The sequence below is a fragment of the Drosophila willistoni genome (assembly GCF_018902025.1).
Source record: "Drosophila willistoni isolate 14030-0811.24 chromosome 2R unlocalized genomic scaffold, UCI_dwil_1.1 Seg167, whole genome shotgun sequence".
Taxonomy (NCBI): Eukaryota; Metazoa; Arthropoda; class Insecta; order Diptera; family Drosophilidae; genus Drosophila; species Drosophila willistoni.
Window position 1 is genome coordinate 18120413 of NW_025814050.1, and position 20180 is coordinate 18140592.

Consider the following 20180-nt stretch of genomic DNA (forward strand, 5'->3'; position numbering starts at 1 on the left):
CTTTTTTGTTTCCCGTCCCTTCTCAACCCTACTGTGCCCTTTCTACCCTTCTGCTTCTTTAGCAAGGACATATGCACATGTAAGGAGAGGCACCCACTCACACACTTGGATTACACTGCAACAAAAAAAAGCTTATAAAGTGATGTAGCACTAGACAAAGTTTTTGGAAAAACTAATTCGTTGACCAAACTTATTCAATTCAATTTAAATGAATAAAAGTTTTCTATTTAAAGTTTTCTCTGTGTTTCATAGTGATTTCTCTCAGTGTTGGGGACAACCTCCTGCGTGACACTGACACTTATGCAATGCGAACAGAGCCCTCACTCAGAGATTAGTGGTGCTCTTTCTTCCTTCCTTCCTTCCATACTTCCGCCCGTCTATCCGTCCATTTGTCCACATAACCCACCCGCCAAATGAATGCCAACCTTGCACTTTGCGCCCTCGACAAACAACCACAAGGTTTGCAGTTGCCGCCGCCTCTCTGTCTCCTGTGTCCGTCTAAGGATTCTGCTGCTGCGGCTGCTGCTGCTGCTGCTGCTGGTGCATCTGCTTTGCTGACGTTTAAGCCCCATCAGGAAAGTGTGTGCGGGTGACGTGATAGACACAAAACGGCAGTGGTATAAAGGGGGAGGGGACAAGATGTGAAACTGTGGCACTTAATTGCACGTTAAAGCACCGAACAAGAGAAGAAAAGCAAAGAAGAATTTAAATGGCGTTGCAGCTGCAATAGCAATAATTGCTGGTCCTGATGCTGATGCTGCGTTTAGCTATTAAAAAACTTTAATTGAAATTGTTATCAAAAGCAAGCTTAAAACTCATTAAATGCCAGTGTCGAGCAATTAGGGTGCGCCAAAATGGATGGACACAACTGATGCATACAAATTGTCTTCAAAATATACTAAATCTCTTGATGTTCATGCAAGCAGAAAAACTCGCAAAGGACTTGGCTTAGTGAGAATTGTATTAATGGGGGATCTGTGGGTTAAATCCCATGGATTCATTGTGTCACATAAAGTATGCCATAACCAGTCGAAAAATACTATAACGAACTTGGGCAATGTCCTGTATTGTCTATAAACAACGTTTCTAAGAGGGGAAATTTTCTATTGCATACTTTGTGGATCAAATTTCAGGCATTTCACATTTCCTTGGCCAAAGTGGTAAAGTGCACAAATAAAGTCAAACTTTCAGACCAGAAATCTCCTTGTTTTATTAAATAACTTTATTATTTAAAAATGAGTGTATTTATTTAAATTTCTTGAAATTAATTAATTGATTTAGCTTGAATTACACCCTTCTACTTTGTAGTATATTTAGCGACCTTTGGACATTATTTGTTACACTACTTTTGGTATCTAAAAAGTTTTGAGATTGATATTTCTAACTGCTAGTTTTTCCCAAATACTCAAGTCTTACATATCTTCAAAATTCAGTTGTTTTTAATATGAATGGCAGGAGACAGTATGAAAAATATATTATCTATTCAATATGGAAACAAAATAAGAAATAATTAACTACAAAATTTATTTCATAGTAGGGAAACAAAATAAAGAAAAAAGAATTGAAAGAAATTTTGGTAGTTAAATATTTCTTATTTTGTTTCCATATATGGAGCATCAATTTAAGGAGACTTAAATACAATGAAATGGAATGCCATCGCTCTATTTAAAAAATCGATTTTAGGGATCTCAGCATTATATAAAATATCTTTTGTATAAAACATTTTATATAGGAACGGATTTTTGAAGATATATTTTTGTTCTCAGGACATTTATAAGTAAGAGCTAAAAATAGTTGAATTTCTTTTTATTTTTGCTACAAATTCCCAATTACTAATTATTATTTTTCATCCACATAAAATGAGAGTTATTCTTTTGTCATAAATTTCAGAAAATAAAGATAAATAAAGATAAAATTAAAAATATTGTTAAAGAATAAAAACACTATGAAAATTATACAATTTAACAGGACCTACTATGAAAACTTACTAAATAAGATTTTAGAACTAAACTTCATTTTTATCCTGTTCTGTTCCATTTTAAGAAAGACATCTCTAAGTTTCCTATTAAGTTTCTCCCTGTTGTTTGAGTAATAATCATTTCTCAATTTTTAAACGCAATGATATAAACACATAATTTGAAATTGAAAGCTGTTTCTTAGTTTATTTGATTTTCATGTTCGGTTGCTATAAACTCAAAGTTATAGATGCAAGCTAAAAAATTTATCACAAACTTGCAGGGCAATAAAAAAAATGTAATGCTAATTCTGAGTCACCCTAATGACGTAGTTCCCGTTACCAGAAGCCGTGTGTCTCTTGCGAATGTTCATGTTGTTGCCATTGTTGTCGTTGTTGTTGTTGCTTTTGTTACTCTGCTAGCGAGCTATGATTAAAAGGCAAGAGCAGCACAGTTGTTGAAAAAAAAAAAACTTCGACTTTGTCAGTGTGGGCGTCGACAGCGGCTGCGGCGTTGACGTCGACGCTCACGTTTGCGTTGGCTTCAGTGTTGTTGTTGCCGTTATTGTTGGTCTGGGCTGGCAGCCTTTGTGTTACTCTAGTGTGTATCAATTTTGTTTCGCAAAAAAAGACGATGTCAAGGGAGAGAGAGAGAGAGCGCGGGAGGGAGACGGCCAAAAACAATGAGAGAGAACCGGAGGTTAGAGAGGAAGAAAGGTTGCAGCCTCCTTAAACAGCCATTGTCCTGCGCACTGTCTTTGTGTGTGTCTGTGTGTGTGTATATATGTGATGTCAACGCTTTTTTGCCTTTTGCTGTGGTTTTTCCCTGCTCATTGTTTTGCGGCCACCGATGATGTGACTGACGTTTGCTTAATCTGCTTAATTTGCGTTAATTTAATCGTGTGCATGTGTGTGTCTCTCAATGACTGTGTGTGTGTGTGTGTGCGAGCACATGTTGTTATTGTCCTTTCATCGCCTAGTCCAAGGACTAGATTTCAAGTTCAAATCAAGATTTAGAACAAGCTCAACAGAAAAAAAGAAGAATGAAAACAAAGCGACTAGCCTGTTGAGTTGTACAATTAATTCGTTATACTTATACCCTTGAAAATAGATATAGTTTAAGGTTTAAATTTTAATTACTTTTGATTCAAATGCTAACAATCCCAGCAAAGACTTCAAAATTTAGCCAACCAACATATAATAGGAACTAAAGACCGATCTGAACGTGTAATTTGGCATGAAATTGCTCCCTAAACTATGCAATACAAACAAGAAGAATTCATTTTTAAAAAACTAAAGAATTTTTGTAATAAGAACAATGTATTGCTATAAAAGTGTTTCAAACTATTTTCTCCTGAGTATTGCAAACTTTAAGGTGCGAATGTTTCCATTTTTCATTTTACTAGACCGACAACCGTTTAGTAACATTTTTCTTAGGGTTTCAGTTAACTAATCACGAATATATGAAACTGACAAACATTCTTCTGTCTACAATTAATACATATATCCTTTAGCAAGGGTATAAAACACATACTAAACTCTCGTAGGTAGCAGTAAGTATGTATGAATGTTATTTTTGGTTGCTTAGCTCTATATGTCAATAACCTGTTGAGTTGTTTTTGACTCAAGTTGTTATTGTTGTTTTTGCTGTTGTTGAAGGACATTACTTGATGCCAATATTATGAATGATTGAAGAGGCATATCTAAACGGTAATTCGTAGTGGTAATCGATTATGAAATGGCAAAAAGCTTTTAAGCATTCAACTTTCAAAATGTTAATGGCACAACAGCAAATACAAAATTAATGAAACCTTAATTAATAAAAGGTTTTAATTATTTATTGTAGGTTGTAACCTGATGCCTTTGAACAGTGCCAAGGAGCAAGCGTGATTAAAGCATGAATCCTTAAATCTTCTCCTCTCTATATATACTTTTGTATATACATATTTATAATAATGTAAGCTTGAAATAGTTTTTGGCATATTTGTGACATAATTTGTGTTTGTTGTAAACTCTCTAATTATAAAACTGTGTGGGCAAATATCGAATTAGGTGGCAACTCTGGCATGAAGCTGCAGGATACCTGCCCACATATTGAATTGCTGTATGTATTAATTTGCGTCACTCAAACGTCAGCAACAAGCACAAAGCACAAAAAAGGTGACAAAAGAAGCAGTATCCAGCCAAATAAAAAGCCCATAAGAAAAGCCAATGAGATAAAAAAAGAAGGAATAAAAACAGAACTAGGGTCGAGTCGAGGAAAAGAAGATGGAGCGTGTGAGAGAGAGAGAGAGAGAGTATGGTATAGAAAGACGACAGGCTTCTCCACCAAAGACGACGACGACGACGATGATGATGATGAGATTTCCTCGCCTTTTCTTTCTCTTGTTGTTGTTGTTGTTCTTGTTATTGCTGCTAATATGAAAAGTGTCAGCCACAGGTGAGTTTGAGTTAATATTACGCACACATACATTTGCCAGGATACACTCAACAAAGACCCTGGACAGATACTCTGATGTACACACACACACACACACACAGAAATAGGCTGACGTCGTCGTCGTTGTCGGCTTCTTGGGCTTGCCCGCTGCTTTTTGTCTGTCTTTATTGATTTCGGCAGCTTATATATTAGGACGTTGGTCGGAATGAGAAGCATGCCACCCTGCAGGGTGGTGGTGGTGGTGGTAATGGCAAGGGAAAGTGCCTTGGATGGGCTTGGGTCCGTGTTGGGTAAGTGTCCAGGTCCAAATGTCCGTTAGCTTTCGTTTCGTGACTCCTACAATGGCAAACAAACAACGGTTTCGTTTTTTGCTTTTCTGGTATCTTTGTTTGAGATAAATGCGTGAGTCATGCAACTTGGTTGAATGTATTCAATTCATATAATCGCTGAATTGATCTCTGATTACGTAGAGAAACTATGGACTTTGTTAGTTTAGCCATCACAGTCCATAGCTAAAACCAAAAAAAGGAGCAAAAGGACACCAAAATATTTAAATGGATTTTCAAAGAAAAATAAAACAATTCTCACTTTGGAAAGTTGTTTTTTTAATGGGTTATAGATTTGTTTTAGCATACGGATTTTTAATTTTATTTTTTAATTTTATAATCCAAACCTTTTTTTTTTTACAAATTCATGATATTTGGTAGTGTTTTAATGAAAAGTGTCTTCTGTTACTTACCAAAATAGTAGAAGATTAAGGTAAAGAATGGATGAGTCAGTTGTTCTTAGTATTCAAAATTTGTGATTCAAATTTGACTCAGGATGTTGAGCGCGGTGAAAGTGTCAAAAATCAGTGGACAAAAAGAAAACCAAGCTCTAATGTATGGATCTACATACATATGTATATATCGATATCAAAAATATACTAAAAGGTAAGTCCAAATTTCTTTACTTTGGACTGGGATATGCTGCAACTTTTGCTTTTAGAACTTGGAATACATTTGAATGTTTTACATCAAATAATCAAATATTTATTTATTTATCCAAAAACACAACTATGTTTGGAATAGTTCCTCATCAGTTTAATAGTTTAAGAGAGCAGATCCTTTTAGATAAAGTAACTACATATGTATATGACGACAAAAGTTAGTTATTGAAATGAAAAGTTGTTTTAAAAGTTGTGAATAAAAAATAGTTTAATTTTCATAAATGTATGTATGTACATACATATGTACATATAAATGAAACCATAGAACAAAAGCATCTAAAATGCAACTGAAGAAAAGATAGACAAATTTCTAGAACTAACCAAGGCTGCCAGGGTGGTAAATCCGGGCCTGGTCATTGGAGGAGTGATACATGGAAAAGTGAATAGGATTATTTATATTTACATACATACATTATATAATCATAAAAACCCAATTTGGTTATGTTTAGACTCGTTTCTATTGTATCTATATAATTGGTATTTAAATTTTAGGTGCATTTTCTAGTTTTTGGCGCTCTCACCACCCATTTGAGCGTTTACCGTTCGTTCCCCAGCTTAAAGACAAGCAGCATATAAAAAAAGAAGAACAAAAAAAAAACGCGATACCATTTTTCGGCAAGCAAATTTGTGCTGCTGAACAACAAAGAAATGCGTGGGTTGGGCCAAGGAAGAATAAGGCACACACACACAGATATACACAGAGAGAGAACAAGAGAGAGTGTGCCAGAGAAAGAGAGAGTGATTGACTAAAAGACGGGGAAGGGGAAAAACAATGGACAGGGAGAGAAGAAGAACTGCTACTCCTGCTCATCATCCTCCTTCATTATCATATTGGCCATGTAAAAAGCGACACCATAATTACTAGCCATAAAAATGTGTGGCATGACAAAATACAAAAAAAAAACCGAAACTAAACAAAAGAATGTTGCATACCAATTAGTGGCATCAATAAGCGACAACACTCCCACAAAAAAAGGAAAACACACGCAGACCCACACACCCATTCACACACACATACAATCATACACCATTAAGCTAGAATGTCTCACGTAATAACCTACCGTTATTTGATGAACGAAATTTGTTGTTGCTGTTGTTAATATATTTTGTGTGTAGTTGTTGTTACTGCTGCCGCTTCTGCTGTTGTTGTTTTTTTTTATTATTAAAGGCACTGTAATTAACAGTTAGAACTATTTTTGTTTTTTTGTTGCTGTTGATTTTTTTACATATATTTTTTTTTTGTATTATTGCTCTCAATGCCTGCCGCCGCTATTAATTTAATTTCGTTTAATACATTTTTTGTTGTATTATTTTTTTGTGTTGCAATTTATCAAAAACACTTTTAGCAAATTTCGTTTTTCGTTTTTTAGTTGGTTTTTTGTTGGTTTGTTAAAAAATTGTTTAAAAAATGTTGCGCGCTTTTTTAGTGCTGTATTTTACATTTTGTTTGTGTTTGAGTGTGTGTGTTTGTGTGTGCGTGTTTCTATGTGCTTGTGTTTGTGTGAGTGTTAGTGTCTTGTTGTTGTTGTTGTTGTGTTGTGGGGGACAAAAAAGAACTAAAATGAAAAAAAAAACTCAAAGTGCGATGTGCAAAAATTGCTTCTTAACGGGGCACATAACACGACAGGACTACGGCGGAAGACTGTGTCCGTGAAAATTCTCTAAAAAGTGCCGGAGTGCCTGCCAGAGTTCGGAGTCAACAGTCAAATGAGAAGGACGACTCTGAGAGAGAGAAACACAGAAAGCTTTTTAAACCAGAGCTTTTGTGCAGCAGTCGTCTGACTTTTACTTTCATTCAAGTTTATAAATCCTTGCGAAACGGGTATATAGATTTTGTATCCATGATTCTTTTAGCTTTATATATGGATGATCACCACTAGATATGGAATCGGAAAAGAAATTATTTTTGCGTCTCGACATCTTAATATCTTTTTCATAATTCGAAAGTCCTGAATTTCTTTCCACTGACCTTTGTATATCCCTAAAAATGAAGTCAATGTATTTCAAAAATATTTTCTATACAAAATTATTTCAAAAATTAATTATTTTTTAAGGAATTTTATAGAACCATTTCCTGCCCCTTTAGATTCTTGAAATCAAAACAAAATAATTGGCATTGGTTTTTAATACTAACATTCTCTTTATTTAAATATTTGTTTGTATATGATTAAAATGCATGATGTACTTGTAATAACTAGTTGCAACTTGTATTGGATTTTATTCCATGGTATACTTTTCCCTTCTTTTTTTTTTAAATATATATATTTATGTAATAAGTATGTAGCCTAATTGTAGATGTTGATTCTTTATAAGTTGATTTTGTAGTTTTATATTCCTTTCACTCTGTTTTAGAAAAAAAATAATGCGAAATACTGTTAACTTAAATAATTGATACATAGATTTAGCCTAAATGTTGGTGCATATGTGGGGACATAAGTATTTAGGATGGGGTGGTGGGAGCAGGGACGGCCATAATAAATTAAAGACATAGGAAGATTTGTATAAATATAAGGGTGTGTGTGTATACGAACATAAATTAAAATAGATTGGAAACTTGTATTGAGATTTAAAAGAGTGTTTGTTTAGTTTTACCGATTTTTTTTTCCTTTTTTTTGTAGTTAACAACTTACGAGTGTTGGTTGTGGCTTTTGTTATTGTATATTTGTTAGTAAGTAGCATCAGCTTTTCGTTGATCAGTTCTCTCAGGGTTGTAGGTAATAGTATTTATTTGTAGTAGTAGTAACCTAAGTGGAGCAGTATTATTGTTGTTGGCAGCGGTAAAAGTTTTTCTTTTCATTTTTGTTTTTGTTTTTTTTTTGTATTTGCGCATTGTAGATTGCTTTACTTTATCTGTCTCTCGTTGTAGTTGCAGTTTTTGTTGGTTTAATCATCAATGGTATATTCCGGCAATTTTTCATATTTCTGTTTGGTGGCTTCATGAGTAGTATCCACCAAAAGAGCTGTATGCGAGTAACCCATGGCCACCTGAGGTATTTTAATGCCATCCATTTTCGGCACTTCCTTTGGCACCGTCGACGACTTTTGGAATTCACCAATGCCCAGTTCACCGAAAGTAGGTGAAGCACCCCAGGCAATGAGAGTATCGTCAGCTGATATCATTATCGATGTATTGGCACAGCCAATGGCGGTTATATTCCAGCCTATTAATCAAAAGATAAAAAAAGGGATGAAAATAGTAATAAATTACCCTTAAGAGGCATTGTAACTTACCAGACAAGTCCTGTACAGGCTTTGGATACATATTAGCTTCGCCTGTCTTCTTGTTTTGGCCAAAGAGGTAGAGTAGACCCAATTCATTGACAATCAAACTGAATGTCGATCCACAGAAAACACTTCGTGCACCCCTACCCTGAGCATCGAAAAATTTCATTAGACGTGGAACCATCTCATCCTTCGGCTCGGCATGACCAAGACGTCCAAATCCACCAAAGCCCCAACTATAGACACGCTTCTTGGAATCAATGGCCACCTGCGAAACAGATTAGAAACATTATAAAAATATTTGGAATGGTTTTTTTTTTCTAATTTAATTACCGTATGATTATTGCCGCATGCAAAGTCCACAATCTGGACACCATCGACAGGCGTCACATGACCCTCCTTGCTCTTCTCAATATACAGAACGACCTTTTTTGGTGAGGTCTCAAAATGGAATGATAATTTATTGGCATTCACAAAATACTTGGCATCCGTATTATGGCCCAGTTGTCCATATTCGGGCAAACCGAATGTGTGCAAATTGCCCTTGATATCCAGAATCACGGAAAATTCAGCACCACAACCCACACGAATAATTGGAGGACCACGATAATTAATGGGTGTGGGTGAATATATATTAGCATGCGTATTGCCCACACCACATTGGCCAGATTTATTTTCGCCACAGGCATAAACGGTTCCGGTATCGGTTAGGAACAACGTATGATGACGTCCACAAGCTGCCTGAACCACATTCAATTGCTCCAAAGCTGGTATAAGAGTTGGCTTCTCAACCAACTTAATGTCCTGACTGAGACCCAATTGACCGCTCGGATTTCGACCGAAACCCAAAGCTTTGCGATCCATATTGATGATTATGGAATGGGCAGCAGCTGGACCACTGGCTACATAACGATACTAAATATAGAATGAAACAAATGATAATTATGTTTTCAATAAAGAGAAATAAATGTTTGCGGGCTCAACCTTTTCATCTGTAAACCGATGGAAACTATACAGGTTAGGTCGAACTTTGGTGACATTCTTCCGATCACGTTTGCCTGTGAGATCCCAAGTAACCATGCCAGCCACCAGCAACTGGCCGGGTGTCTTTTCCATTGTTGCTAGCAAATCTTCTGGTAATTTACTAGGCGGATCCAACTCATCATGGGGTATAAGTACCTCCATTTGTTGAGCAGCTGCTGCCTGCAGTTAATTGAGAAAAATAAATTTGTTAAAATGAATTACTTAAATGGAAAAGCTGTTGAAATTTCAATTGGTGACTATCATTGTTGATATTACGAATATTAAATATCATAGAAATGGCTGTTATTTCATTGAAAATATAAGAAGACCACAAAAAACAATTGTAAATACATAGTTACAAGAAAATAAATTTTAAGGACCATTTCTGAAACGTTGTGGCAATCAAAGAGTTAGTTTTGTGAACAATCAGACTGACTATTAGACGTTTATATGGGGGCGTAATGTATATACATGGTTCTTTTATTAATATATATCTACAGAGGGAGAATATCAAGCAATCTAATAATTCATATATACATTATAAGATACACCTGATTTACTTTAGTTCTGCTTATACACATAAGCGCAGCAGGTGCGGGAAAAACCATCTCCAACCCATACAAACACGTACCTGCTGTTGATGATCCTCGTCGGATTCATCGCTAAACTCATCTTCATAATCGGATTCCTTCTTCTTGGGACGACGCTTGTTAGGTCCGGCTCCATTGCCACCTGCCTTGCGTTTAGCTGACATTTTTCTTCTTTTTTTTTTTGCTTGGTTTTCGCTTTGTTTCTCTCTTCGTGGCTCTCTGCTCAAAAATTTGTAGCTGTAAAAGAAGAAGCGTTGAGTATGCAGCAGAGCGTAACTAGAGGGCAAAGCAAAGCGTCTCTCTGTCAATAGTGTTAACAAAAAGTATTTCCCTAAGTTTTTGGTTTTACGTTTTACCAAATGGAAACTTATTAAATTGTATTCTGTATTGAAAAAGAAAATAAAAAAAAAACCAAAAACGTACATATAAGGACAGTTATTTTAAATAAACCACTTAATAATTGATAAATGCTAACCATTTACATTGAGTTTAAAATAAAATATTTGGTTATTTTCGTTTCCATTTAAGAGATTCACAAATTTAAGTCAAACACAATATATTACGCACTTTTTAATGATATCTTGATTGTTGTTGTTTTTTTCTATATACATATATATATATATACGTAAACAGTTCAACAACATTTGTGACTCACTGTATGTTGGCGTGCGTGCGTATGTTTGTGTGTGTGTGGTGTTTTTTTTTTTTTGCAAGAAAAATAAAATGACGCCGACAGTGAGCCAAAAGTTTTATTTCTTTATTAAATAAACTATTTTCATTTTCATGCAATGTACCATTTAATACATATTTTCCAAACTATTAGAAAACAAATGTAGTAGTCAGACTACTGAAGTATAAGAAAAGGCGGCTTTAGAACACTTTTCAAACGTTGGCGTCATTTTGCAAATAACAAAGACAAAGCGAAATTGCAAATTGGTTTTTTCTCTGCTTTTTTTTATAAAAGTTTTAATTTGTGGAAAATGTCTAACCTGGCAGGATAAATAATTTTTAATATAGAATCACACTTACAATTTAAACGCAGATATTTTAAACAAATACGGCAGCAAACAGAAATAACAAACAACGCTAAGGCCCAGGGCTGGATAGCATTAGGCAAGAATCGGAATCATGAAGCGATATCAGTATCGAAATCTATCAATCGACATAAAATGTGTACACACTTATTTTTTGTTATTGTTTGTTTTTTTGTTGACCAAGTGTGAAGACTTTTTGAATGCAATGGATGACGACGCTGACAAAGCTACAACTACATATTACCTGGAATACGAAGGCAATGCTGAAGAATGGCACTGGACAGGGAAAACGACAAAGTTACTGGTCGAGCTCTACATGGATCGTAGTCATCGATTTCGGGATCCCAAAAGCAAAAAACGGTCATTGTGGTCAGAAATTGTAAATGAAATGGAACAAGCCGGCTACAAGGGAATCAATGAAGATATCTGTGATCGCAAATGGCGAAACATGAAGAAGACATATCGCACATGTCGCGAGGCAATGCGCAACAATGAACGCAAACGTTTAAACTGGGAATATTACGATACATTTGAGGAACTTTATCAACATGAGTTTAACGGCAGAGAGCAGGCACAGCCATCGAATCCTGCCATTAGATCATCGCAAGAAGAGGATGATAGTATTTTCGAGGAAGGTGAAAGGGCTGGTCACTCTGCTAGCCAGCTGTATCTCCTAGAGCGTAGTAAAATTGAGGCCATCAAAGAGCTTAGTCGACGGCTAGACGAATCCAATGCCATACAACGCGAACGCAACGAACTCCTGAGAGATTTTCTTAATCAATTCTAAGTATATATAGGATTTTATTTAAATAATTGACTGATGTGCCAAAAAGTATACATTTCAAATACTTTAAGTTTTTTCCAAAACATTCATTTAAGTTATTCTAAATTCGGAACTATTCCATACAACATTAATTTCTTTTTATAAATTTGGCTGCCAAATTGTTTCGTTTCCTTTCCGCCTCCCTTGTATACGAGCAGTCCAAGAGATTATGTTCCTCGAAAGTTAAATTCGAATGACGTTCGAAATTCATGAAAGAATCCTCAATTCTCTCGCCACAATCTAAAATGAAATTGTGTAACATACAACAGGCCGAAATAATTCGTCTGCCAACATCTAAATTAGTTATATCTAATTTCTCAAGGCGACGAAATCGTGATATACAACTGCCAAAGACGCGTTCGCAATGCTTTTGCCACTTATAAACGGCTTGATTGTAGGCCAAGTGACATGGAGTCAGGTTTACATCTTTTGGATAGGGTGTCATTAGATTAATAAGCAGTGGATATGATATATCACCTACTAAATGCTTAGTTCTAGGCATGAAAGGCTTTTCCATATCAATAAGCCGCTCATAGAGCGAACTCCTTAACAGCAAACATTGCTGATCCTCATTAGGCAAATCGACGAAGAGATCTAGAAAGCGATAACGCTTATCACACACGGCTTGAAAAGCCAAGTTCCTAACAATTTTGTCAGTCTCTTCTAAACGTATCGAGGATCTTAAGGATATACGGCATTCACCAATTACGCCAACGACACCAGGAAGTTCTGCATCTGTTCCACATTTGGCATTAGACCAATTCATATAGCTGGGCAGTAAAGTGGCAAATGCGGAGGTCATCCATTTATAGATCTCGGCACCAGAACTTGTGCTTATTCCAAATGTCTGACCGGCTTGACGATAGGTATTTTTTCCGCCCAGCAAGGATAGAGTAAAAAGCAATTTCTGGTCCAACGGCACTCGGGCAATGAATCTATTTCTACCCAGTATACCATGTATTAACCTGAGTAATTTCTATTTACAAGATAAGAATTAAAGTTTTTTAGTTTTTGTATTCAAATACTACCTCAAAACTTCCGCGTTCCATACAAAATTGCTGCTTAAATTGATCGTCCTTTAAGTGCGGCAGCACTGCGTATACTTTATCTTCAATTTTGTCATCTTTAACATTTTCTAATCCTTTTGACTCGCTGGCAAGATAAGCTGCTTGAGCCAAAAGATTTGCTTCAATGCCTTCGTCTAAAAAGAAATTTAATAAAAATGCCTTTTTCCGTGCATTCATATTAAAGCAAGGCAAATCAGTGTGTACACCCCAGTCGCTGATGCTGAATTAGAGATGAGCGTTGTAGTGGCCGTTATTTAAATTCAAATGGGAGTTATAAAATCTAAAGTAAATACGTGTTCCTTATGTAGTATATAGCACATAGATAAAACCGTTTCAATATATACAAATGCATATACATAAGTTATCATTAGAACCACTTGTTGACTTTACGTGGCGTAGTGAATTATTTCACTATCTATACAGAAATTAATATTTTGGAACTAAAACCCGACTTCATCATCTGTGCGATAAAAAGTTAATAAATATTTACTATTAAACATTAATGTGCCATAACGTTCGGGTTAGGGGTGAAAAACTGCCTTATCTCCATGATAAGAATTAACAAATTGTATACAATATATTTAAACAAAAATTATAGAACTCGAACATAAATACAATTTAAACACGTAAATCTGGTACTTAATTCTGTATGTTGTTTTTTTTTCTCTTTTAGCACAAACGAGCGATAATACATGTATGCAATTGGCGATTTTGATTTTGTATTTGATCACTTTTAAGTTTTGTCTTTAAAACTGTATAAGAGGCTGTCCTTGACGCTGTCTATGTGCCGTTATATCGGGCATTAGTTCTTTACGATAATGTTCATGATGTCGTTTGAAATCTTCCATGGCTTTGGCACGCATCTTCTGCAGCTCCAATTGATTATACTGTTGATGTTGATGATTATTATTATTGTTGTTATTTCGAGGTAATACTGTGGGTTTCGTTGTTGTGAAGTTTGACTGCACCAGCTGCTGCTGCGGCTGGAGATGGGGGGCATGACGTCTAATTACAAGTGGACTGCCTGTATTGCCATTTCCATCTGAAAAGGATAATGGTTTATAACCTTGCGATGGAAAAATGCAACAAATTTTGGTTATTAATTCGTTCAGAGTCATTTTTGTATTCAACAAAATGATATTTTTTTTTTGATTTAAACTTGATAAGCTCTGAATGAAGACTGACACAGGCTTGCTTTGTCTTCTTATCGATCACTCTATGCTTCTACTCTTAGTCTTCTCTACGAGTTGTAACAGTAAAATTCCCAAACAGCTGAATTCCTTACCTGACCGAATGGACGTAGGCGATTGCTGCTGCTGTAATTGTTGTTGTTGCTGCATTTTGGCATTACTAGAGCCAAAATAACCATTGATAAATGGCATCGGGGACATAACTACGCCACCATGCAGCTGACTGCCCTGATGTATGGCTACGCCTTCAGAAGGCGGTGGCGGGGCTGGACGATTGAAAGGATTTGTACGCCTCGGTGGAGGTTTTGGCCTGAATTCCGTGTTAGATTCATCCGGTGGTTCCAGCAATTCTAACGAAAAAAACAAAGCATAGCACAAATTAGATTAAGAAAAGTAAGTAAAGCTAAATTTAGCAAAGAGTTATCTGAAATGTGTTGCGGTTTTGTATAGTGAGACGTTTGTTAGTCTTTTGAAACGGCGATGAAGTATTATTATTTGTCACCAATGTTAGTTAGAAACGAAAAACACCATAATTTCTCATAGATTCTCAAAAATCCTTACTATTTCTGGCCTCCTCAATCTCCTGTAACTGACGTTGCAACTCCGCCACAATAATCCGTTTATACTCATAGCCAGCACAGGTCAACGCCTTCATCCATTTCTCCATGTCATCTTGGTTTTCAGCTGCCAGTATATAAGTTCGATTGCCATTAAATGCAATCTCAAAACAATAGTTATCCACCTCATTGGACAGCTCTATAGTGCACCCTTCGACAATGATCAAGCCGAGCGGCTCCTTGTCCAGACGTGTCTCAAAATAAAATAATAAATTGCCCTTCAGTATAAAATAGCGTCGTTGAAATGCTTTGTTGACCTCGCCCCGTTTGTTGAGAAAACCTACAAAACAAAATTTGATTTGTTAGCGATGATTAATTCAGGAACGAACACCAACAAACAAAAAATTGAGAATATCAACTGCGATAATCAGGTCAAAGAGAAACCGAAACGAAAGCAACCTTCCATGTCGTATGGTGGCGTCTTGGCAAACACATATAGATTCTTCTCGTTTATCTTCATCGTGGACGTACTGGGATTTTGTATTTAACTGAAACATAAATAACAAATTTTGAGCCTGCCTGCCTATATTTCTGGCCCTCAGGTGAGAGCGAGCGAGAGAGACGGCAAGTGATGTGTCGCTTTTCTTTTTTCCAAAACAAGAAAACCCAAAAGTGATGTGCGATAGTTTCCGTGTGACTCGTTACTTTGCACGAAATCACTTTTTTACTGGTGGATTTTAAAAATTTACTTTGAGTTTTAAAATATTTTTTTACTTTAAGGTCAAAAATATTCATATAACTCTATAAAAAAAAATCATCTTTAATGGCTGATTTAATATTAGATATCGTTACGGCGCTGGAATAGCAGTTCAACTATCGATACCCTGATTGCAATCGTTGTTTACCGATATGTTTTTCTTGTCGATAAGGTGCCGAGCTAAATAGATGTCAACAAAATTCAATAACCAACAAACAAATAAAGAAAACGTGCTGAAATGTCTTACCTACTCACAGAAATAGCGTTGGAAATGCTGGGTTACAAGTTCTACGACACCAATGGCATATTTCATCTTACCAACTTTCAAAGTCAGACCGCTCAATCTGAAAATCAAAATTCGGATGAGCCTTCTTTAATGGATTTCATTGAGCAACGAGAGCCGCCGACGCCGGCGCCACAAGCCAAATCGCTGCAAAACGGGCACTGCGTGAAGGAGGACCCAGATAAATCTACAACCTCTCTGAAATTGGAACCAACCATTGAATTACCAAGCACAAGTACAAGCACCTCGCTTAACCGTCGAACCCCCGCAAAAGCTTTGGCCAAGATTGTTCACTATGAGAGTGACAAGATTTGCAATCAAATTACCGTACGGATAGAAAAGGCTATGCAAAAACAGAATACAAATTTCCAAAGCGCTCTAACAAAATGCGTTAACGAGGAGGTCCAGAAAATAAAAGACGATGCAACGGAGTTGCAAAAGTTTCGGGAATTCCTAGAAGACAGCTTGCGGCGGATTGATCGGCGTCCATACGAGAAGTATTTACGGACTTTTGGGGACAAGGATTAGATCTCGAATACATAGATGCTTTAGTTTTGTGAGCTAAAGTTATGTGTAGTGCACATACATATTTAATTGTAGTATTAAAATACCTTATAAAAAACTTCTTAAATTAAGATGTTAAATATGATTGTAAAAAAGCGAATTGTAAATTATAACATAAACAGTTTAATCAAATTTAAACAGTTCTTGGAAATTTAGAAAAGTAAATAATCATCGATAATCACACCTATCGATGACATAACTGTCGATATACGAGCAGCACTAATCGATAATCTTTCTTTACAAGGCCACTACTAAACGCACAACACACGACTAAAGGTCAGTATAAATTTTTGACAGTCAGAAATATTATTTTATTTTCTCAAAATTCCTAATTGTGAAAAACACACAACACATTTACTTTTCATTTTATTTCGCATAACTCATAGGGTGCAAGCCTAGCGCCTGATTGCGAAATACCTCCGAGTGTGTGTGAAAGAGAGAGAGCGATTTGCTTCTCCCCCTATAGTCCATCAGCTGTGACGACAACGACAACGCTTGCATAATGAAAATCTGGACGTCGGAGCACATATTCAACCATCCGTGGGAGACAGTCACACAGGCTGCATGGCGTAAATATCCTAATCCCATGACACCATCCATCATTGGCACAGATGTGGTGGAGCGTCAAGTAGTCAATGGAGTCCTACACACACATCGTTTGGTCCAGTCCAAATGGTATTTTCCCAAATGGACACACGCGTTAATTGGCACAGCGAAAACTTGTTTCGCCAGTGAACGCTCCACCGTTGATCCGGAACGTAAGCAAATGGTTTTGAAGACAAACAATCTCACATTCTGCCGGAATATCAGTGTCGATGAGGTTCTCTATTACGAGCCACATCCAGCTGATGCCAGTAAAACGCTGCTCAAACAGGAGGCCACTGTCACTGTTTATGGTGTGCCGCTGTCTCACTACATGGAAGATTTGCTCACCTCCACCATTTCATCAAATGCGGGCAAAGGTCGTCAAGGCCTCGAATGGGTTATTGGCATGATAAACACAGAGGTTAAGGGCATTGCTGAAACAGCGGTCCGAGGCACAGATGAACTGATACACACCACAAGGCGATCTATTGATGAGGTCACAGAAAGTGCGCGCAAAAGTATGGACGAGATTAGTGTGCAGGCATCGAAAGCGGCAAAAGCAATGCACATTACATAGAGAAGATTGTAGCATACATAAACAACTCATAGAGAGGACGCCGCCAAATTATGCTGTTTTGTAGTACAACCAGCGGCAGCCACAATTCAATTTTTTCTTTTGTTAACTAAACAAATTTCCTCTGAATATATATTTTAAACGGAATAACAAAAGAAATTAAGTTTTCCTATGAATTTTATTCATGAAAAGCTTGCGACCGTTTTTGGCTTTTGATAAGATTTGCGGCTGCCGATAAAACGCAATAGTAGTGGAAAACTTAAGTTATTTAAAAATATATATATATATATACATATATTAATCAAGAACATAGTCAATAAAATAGTCTTTGTAAAATGCCACGAAACGAGAAGCCGAAAGAAATAAGAAAAAAAATCAATTAAATTACCATCAAAACACAAATACTTGTACATTTTAATTTCAAGTTTATTCGCATTTGGCAACGATTTGTTTTTATTGCACTATCATTGGGGTATATTAAGTAAGCCATGCACGGAAATCGCTATATACATTATAAGTTTGTAATAGATATTTTCTACTGCTATAAACAGACATGTATTTTAAAGGGTATAGAAACTTCGACATTGCTAAAATCAGCCTGACTCTAATTACATTAACATTTCTTTATTTAGTTTAAACCCCCATCAGTGACGTCTTTAGTTTACATTAATCGATATGCTTGAAATTTGTTCACATCGACAATTGTTGCTGTTGCCAGCCGTGTGTCATAGTCATTATAAAAGCCCACGTGCTGATAAAACAAGCCCGCAGACTGGCAGCAACAACAACATCAACGATAAGGCAATGGAAAGCTTTCAGACAAGTGTTTTGGCTTGATGCCAACAACAGGTAGTGTTGAGCGCTTAGCCTTTGCATTCCCGATGCGACAATGAAAATGTATTTCATATATATGTATAATGTATGTATATCATTTATGAATGCAATTTAGACATCAGGCATATAGATTCTATATATAATCCCTATTCGAATTAAGAATGAGAATTATAGCTATAAAAGGAACTGCGTATGAGTAATCAAAATATTTTGATATTCCTGTGAAAAATTTAAGCAACTTTAAGAGAACGATTGCTGAGGTTAAATTATTTTACTAAAAAGTAAACATTTTTTGTGAGATTATCACAAGATACCTTAATTTAAAAATACAAATATTTTTCTTATTAAATTTTATAAATTAATTACATAAATCCGGCAGCACAATCAATCTATGTGGAACCTGGAACTAACTTCATTCACTAAGTAAGGATTTTATCAACCTCAATGATGTTTTATATTGTAGAAATATATTTTTTTTATCTTAAACTTATTAGTTTTAATTGATCCAGCATCCATAATTTTATTTGTCGTTGTCAACTATCCGGAGTTGGATTAGTTCCAATTAGAGAGCTGCATGAATGATAGAAAAATCAATTCGAGTTAACAACATTCAAAACCAAATGAATGAATTAAATGACTTTGAAAATCGACTTCAAGTAAATGAGTGTGCGACGTAAAAATCAGACGCACAACATTCAAACGAAACAAAACGAATTGAATGAGTTAGAAAGTGAGTCAATGAGTTGCTATGATTCGAATCCCAATTCTGATTTTAGTATTTATTTTAATTGTATATTTTTGAACTATACGTGATTACTATACGACAAAACTAGAGTGGTCAGTGACTTTGACTTTTCTCTCATTCATGCAGCTCTCTAGTTCCAATTCATTCGGTTAACTAAAATATCGTAGAGTGTATGGAAGTCTATATTGGCATATGTATATTTTCTTTTTTTCAGCGAAACCACTTGATCCCTTTTTGAACTTTATAATATTATTCACAAACAATATGTAATAATAATATTAAATGTTATTTTAAGTCCTCATTCGGGGTTATTACATTGTATTAATATTAATAACGTAGAAACTAAAAAAGAAAAGCAAGGTTTCTATATTTTAAGTTTAAAAATTCAAATTTTTTAAACATATCTTTCAAAATAAGAAATAAATATTTTCCTATTATATATAGTTTTATTCTGGTTCGTCTTTTATAAAAAAAAACTTTGCAAATTATAGCAACTAAAAAACTAAAGATTTGGTCTATATGTGTATGGGACTAAAATAATAGAGGTCACTAAAAATTTAAAAAATTTTCTTTACCCAGATTTAACCTACAGGGTTAATTATTTTGAACCGTTAGAGGAGCTGCCAACTTAATTTGCTTGGCTTGAGATTTCGGCCTCCCTCACTTGCTCTCTGGCTCTCATTTTTGAACACACGTGCGCGCAGCTTAATTGTTATTGTGTTTCAATTTGGGTTAGTTAATATAAATTATTGCTGATTGTTTGGCTTTAAATGTGAAAAAAGAGTACATAGAAATGTATATAGAATGTAAAAATTGTGAAAAATATGTTTTCGTTATGCGCTTATCAGTTGAAACAAAAACAAGTTGTGACGACAGTGCAACGACTTTAATTCAGCAACGGATTGCCATTCGGATTGCAATTGGTTGTGGGCTGTAACCTGATCTGGAAG

General features: G+C 35.7%; 6 protein-coding genes across 8 annotated transcripts; 3 read left to right on the forward strand and 3 right to left on the reverse strand.

The window, feature by feature from the left end:
- Positions 1–7498: 7498 nt before the first annotated feature.
- LOC6642174 (protein RCC2 homolog) lies at positions 7499–11333 on the reverse strand. The gene is made up of 6 exons (XM_002065300.4): positions 11247–11333; positions 10259–10454; positions 9589–9807; positions 8938–9519; positions 8614–8872; positions 7499–8543 (listed from the first exon to the last, which is right to left on the reverse strand). The coding sequence occupies exons 2-6, from the start codon at positions 10379–10381 to the stop codon at positions 8266–8268; spliced, it is 1461 nt and encodes a 486-aa protein (XP_002065336.1). The 5' UTR covers positions 10382–10454; positions 11247–11333; the 3' UTR covers positions 7499–8265.
- A 63-nt stretch (positions 11334–11396) lies between these two features.
- On the forward strand, positions 11397–12105 carry LOC124460274. Its single transcript, XM_047010799.1, has one exon. It carries the CDS (start codon positions 11457–11459, stop codon positions 12036–12038), a length of 582 nt encoding a protein of 193 aa, XP_046866755.1. The 5' UTR covers positions 11397–11456; the 3' UTR covers positions 12039–12105.
- LOC111518540 (protein ALP1-like) lies at positions 12036–13493 on the reverse strand. Its single transcript, XM_023175580.2, has 2 exons — positions 13103–13493; positions 12036–13050 (listed from the first exon to the last, which is right to left on the reverse strand). The coding sequence occupies exons 1-2, from the start codon at positions 13316–13318 to the stop codon at positions 12163–12165; spliced, it is 1104 nt and encodes a 367-aa protein (XP_023031348.2). The 5' UTR covers positions 13319–13493; the 3' UTR covers positions 12036–12162.
- A 193-nt stretch (positions 13494–13686) lies between these two features.
- LOC6642176 (sesquipedalian-1) lies at positions 13687–15532 on the reverse strand. Of its 3 annotated transcripts, none has more exons than XM_047010798.1 (4): positions 15348–15532; positions 14893–15228; positions 14453–14681; positions 13687–14341 (listed from the first exon to the last, which is right to left on the reverse strand). In XM_047010798.1, the coding sequence occupies exons 1-4, from the start codon at positions 15406–15408 to the stop codon at positions 13888–13890; spliced, it is 1080 nt and encodes a 359-aa protein (XP_046866754.1). In that variant the 5' UTR covers positions 15409–15532; the 3' UTR covers positions 13687–13887. The 3 variants fall into 3 exon arrangements, with proteins under 3 accessions (XP_046866754.1, XP_046866753.1, XP_002065338.2); XM_047010797.1 differs by having other exon boundaries at positions 13687–14207; positions 14427–14681; positions 15348–15529; XM_002065302.4 differs by having other exon boundaries at positions 13687–14183; positions 14427–14681; positions 15348–15528.
- A 178-nt stretch (positions 15533–15710) lies between these two features.
- LOC6642177 lies at positions 15711–16624 on the forward strand. Its single transcript, XM_002065303.4, has one exon. It carries the CDS (start codon positions 15884–15886, stop codon positions 16454–16456), a length of 573 nt encoding a protein of 190 aa, XP_002065339.1. The 5' UTR covers positions 15711–15883; the 3' UTR covers positions 16457–16624.
- An 87-nt stretch (positions 16625–16711) lies between these two features.
- LOC6642178 (protein slowmo) lies at positions 16712–18053 on the forward strand. The gene is made up of 2 exons (XM_002065304.4): positions 16712–16768; positions 16879–18053. The coding sequence occupies exon 2, from the start codon at positions 16995–16997 to the stop codon at positions 17652–17654; it is 660 nt and encodes a 219-aa protein (XP_002065340.1). The 5' UTR covers positions 16712–16768; positions 16879–16994; the 3' UTR covers positions 17655–18053.
- The last annotated feature ends 2127 nt before the right edge of the window (positions 18054–20180 follow it).

Bases quoted from the DNA above. Each gene is read 5' to 3' on its own strand.
- LOC6642174 (XM_002065300.4), bottom strand. From the start codon at position 10,381: ATGTCAGCTAAACGCAAGGCAGGTGGCAATGGAGCCGGACCTAACAAG. The intron at 9,808-10,258 runs GTACGTGTTTGT...AATTAACTGCAG, and splicing joins ACGAGGATCATCAACAGCAG to GCAGCAGCTGCTCAACAAAT. The intron at 8,873-8,937 runs GTAATTAAATTA...TCTGTTTCGCAG, and splicing joins CATGCGGCAATAATCATACG to GTGGCCATTGATTCCAAGAA.
- LOC6642177 (XM_002065303.4), top strand. From the start codon at position 15,884: ATGTCTTACCTACTCACAGAAATAGCGTTGGAAATGCTGGGTTACAAG.
- LOC6642178 (XM_002065304.4), top strand. From the start codon at position 16,995: ATGAAAATCTGGACGTCGGAGCACATATTCAACCATCCGTGGGAGACA.
- LOC111518540 (XM_023175580.2), bottom strand. From the start codon at position 13,318: ATGAATGCACGGAAAAAGGCATTTTTATTAAATTTCTTTTTAGACGAA. The intron at 13,051-13,102 runs GTAGTATTTGAA...TCTTGTAAATAG, and splicing joins TGGAACGCGGAAGTTTTGAG to AAATTACTCAGGTTAATACA.
- LOC124460274 (XM_047010799.1), top strand. From the start codon at position 11,457: ATGGATGACGACGCTGACAAAGCTACAACTACATATTACCTGGAATAC.
- LOC6642176 (XM_047010798.1), bottom strand. From the start codon at position 15,408: ATGAAGATAAACGAGAAGAATCTATATGTGTTTGCCAAGACGCCACCA. The intron at 15,229-15,347 runs GTTGCTTTCGTT...TTTGTTTTGTAG, and splicing joins GCCACCATACGACATGGAAG to GTTTTCTCAACAAACGGGGC. The intron at 14,682-14,892 runs GTAAGGATTTTT...TTTTTTCGTTAG, and splicing joins GATTGAGGAGGCCAGAAATA to AATTGCTGGAACCACCGGAT.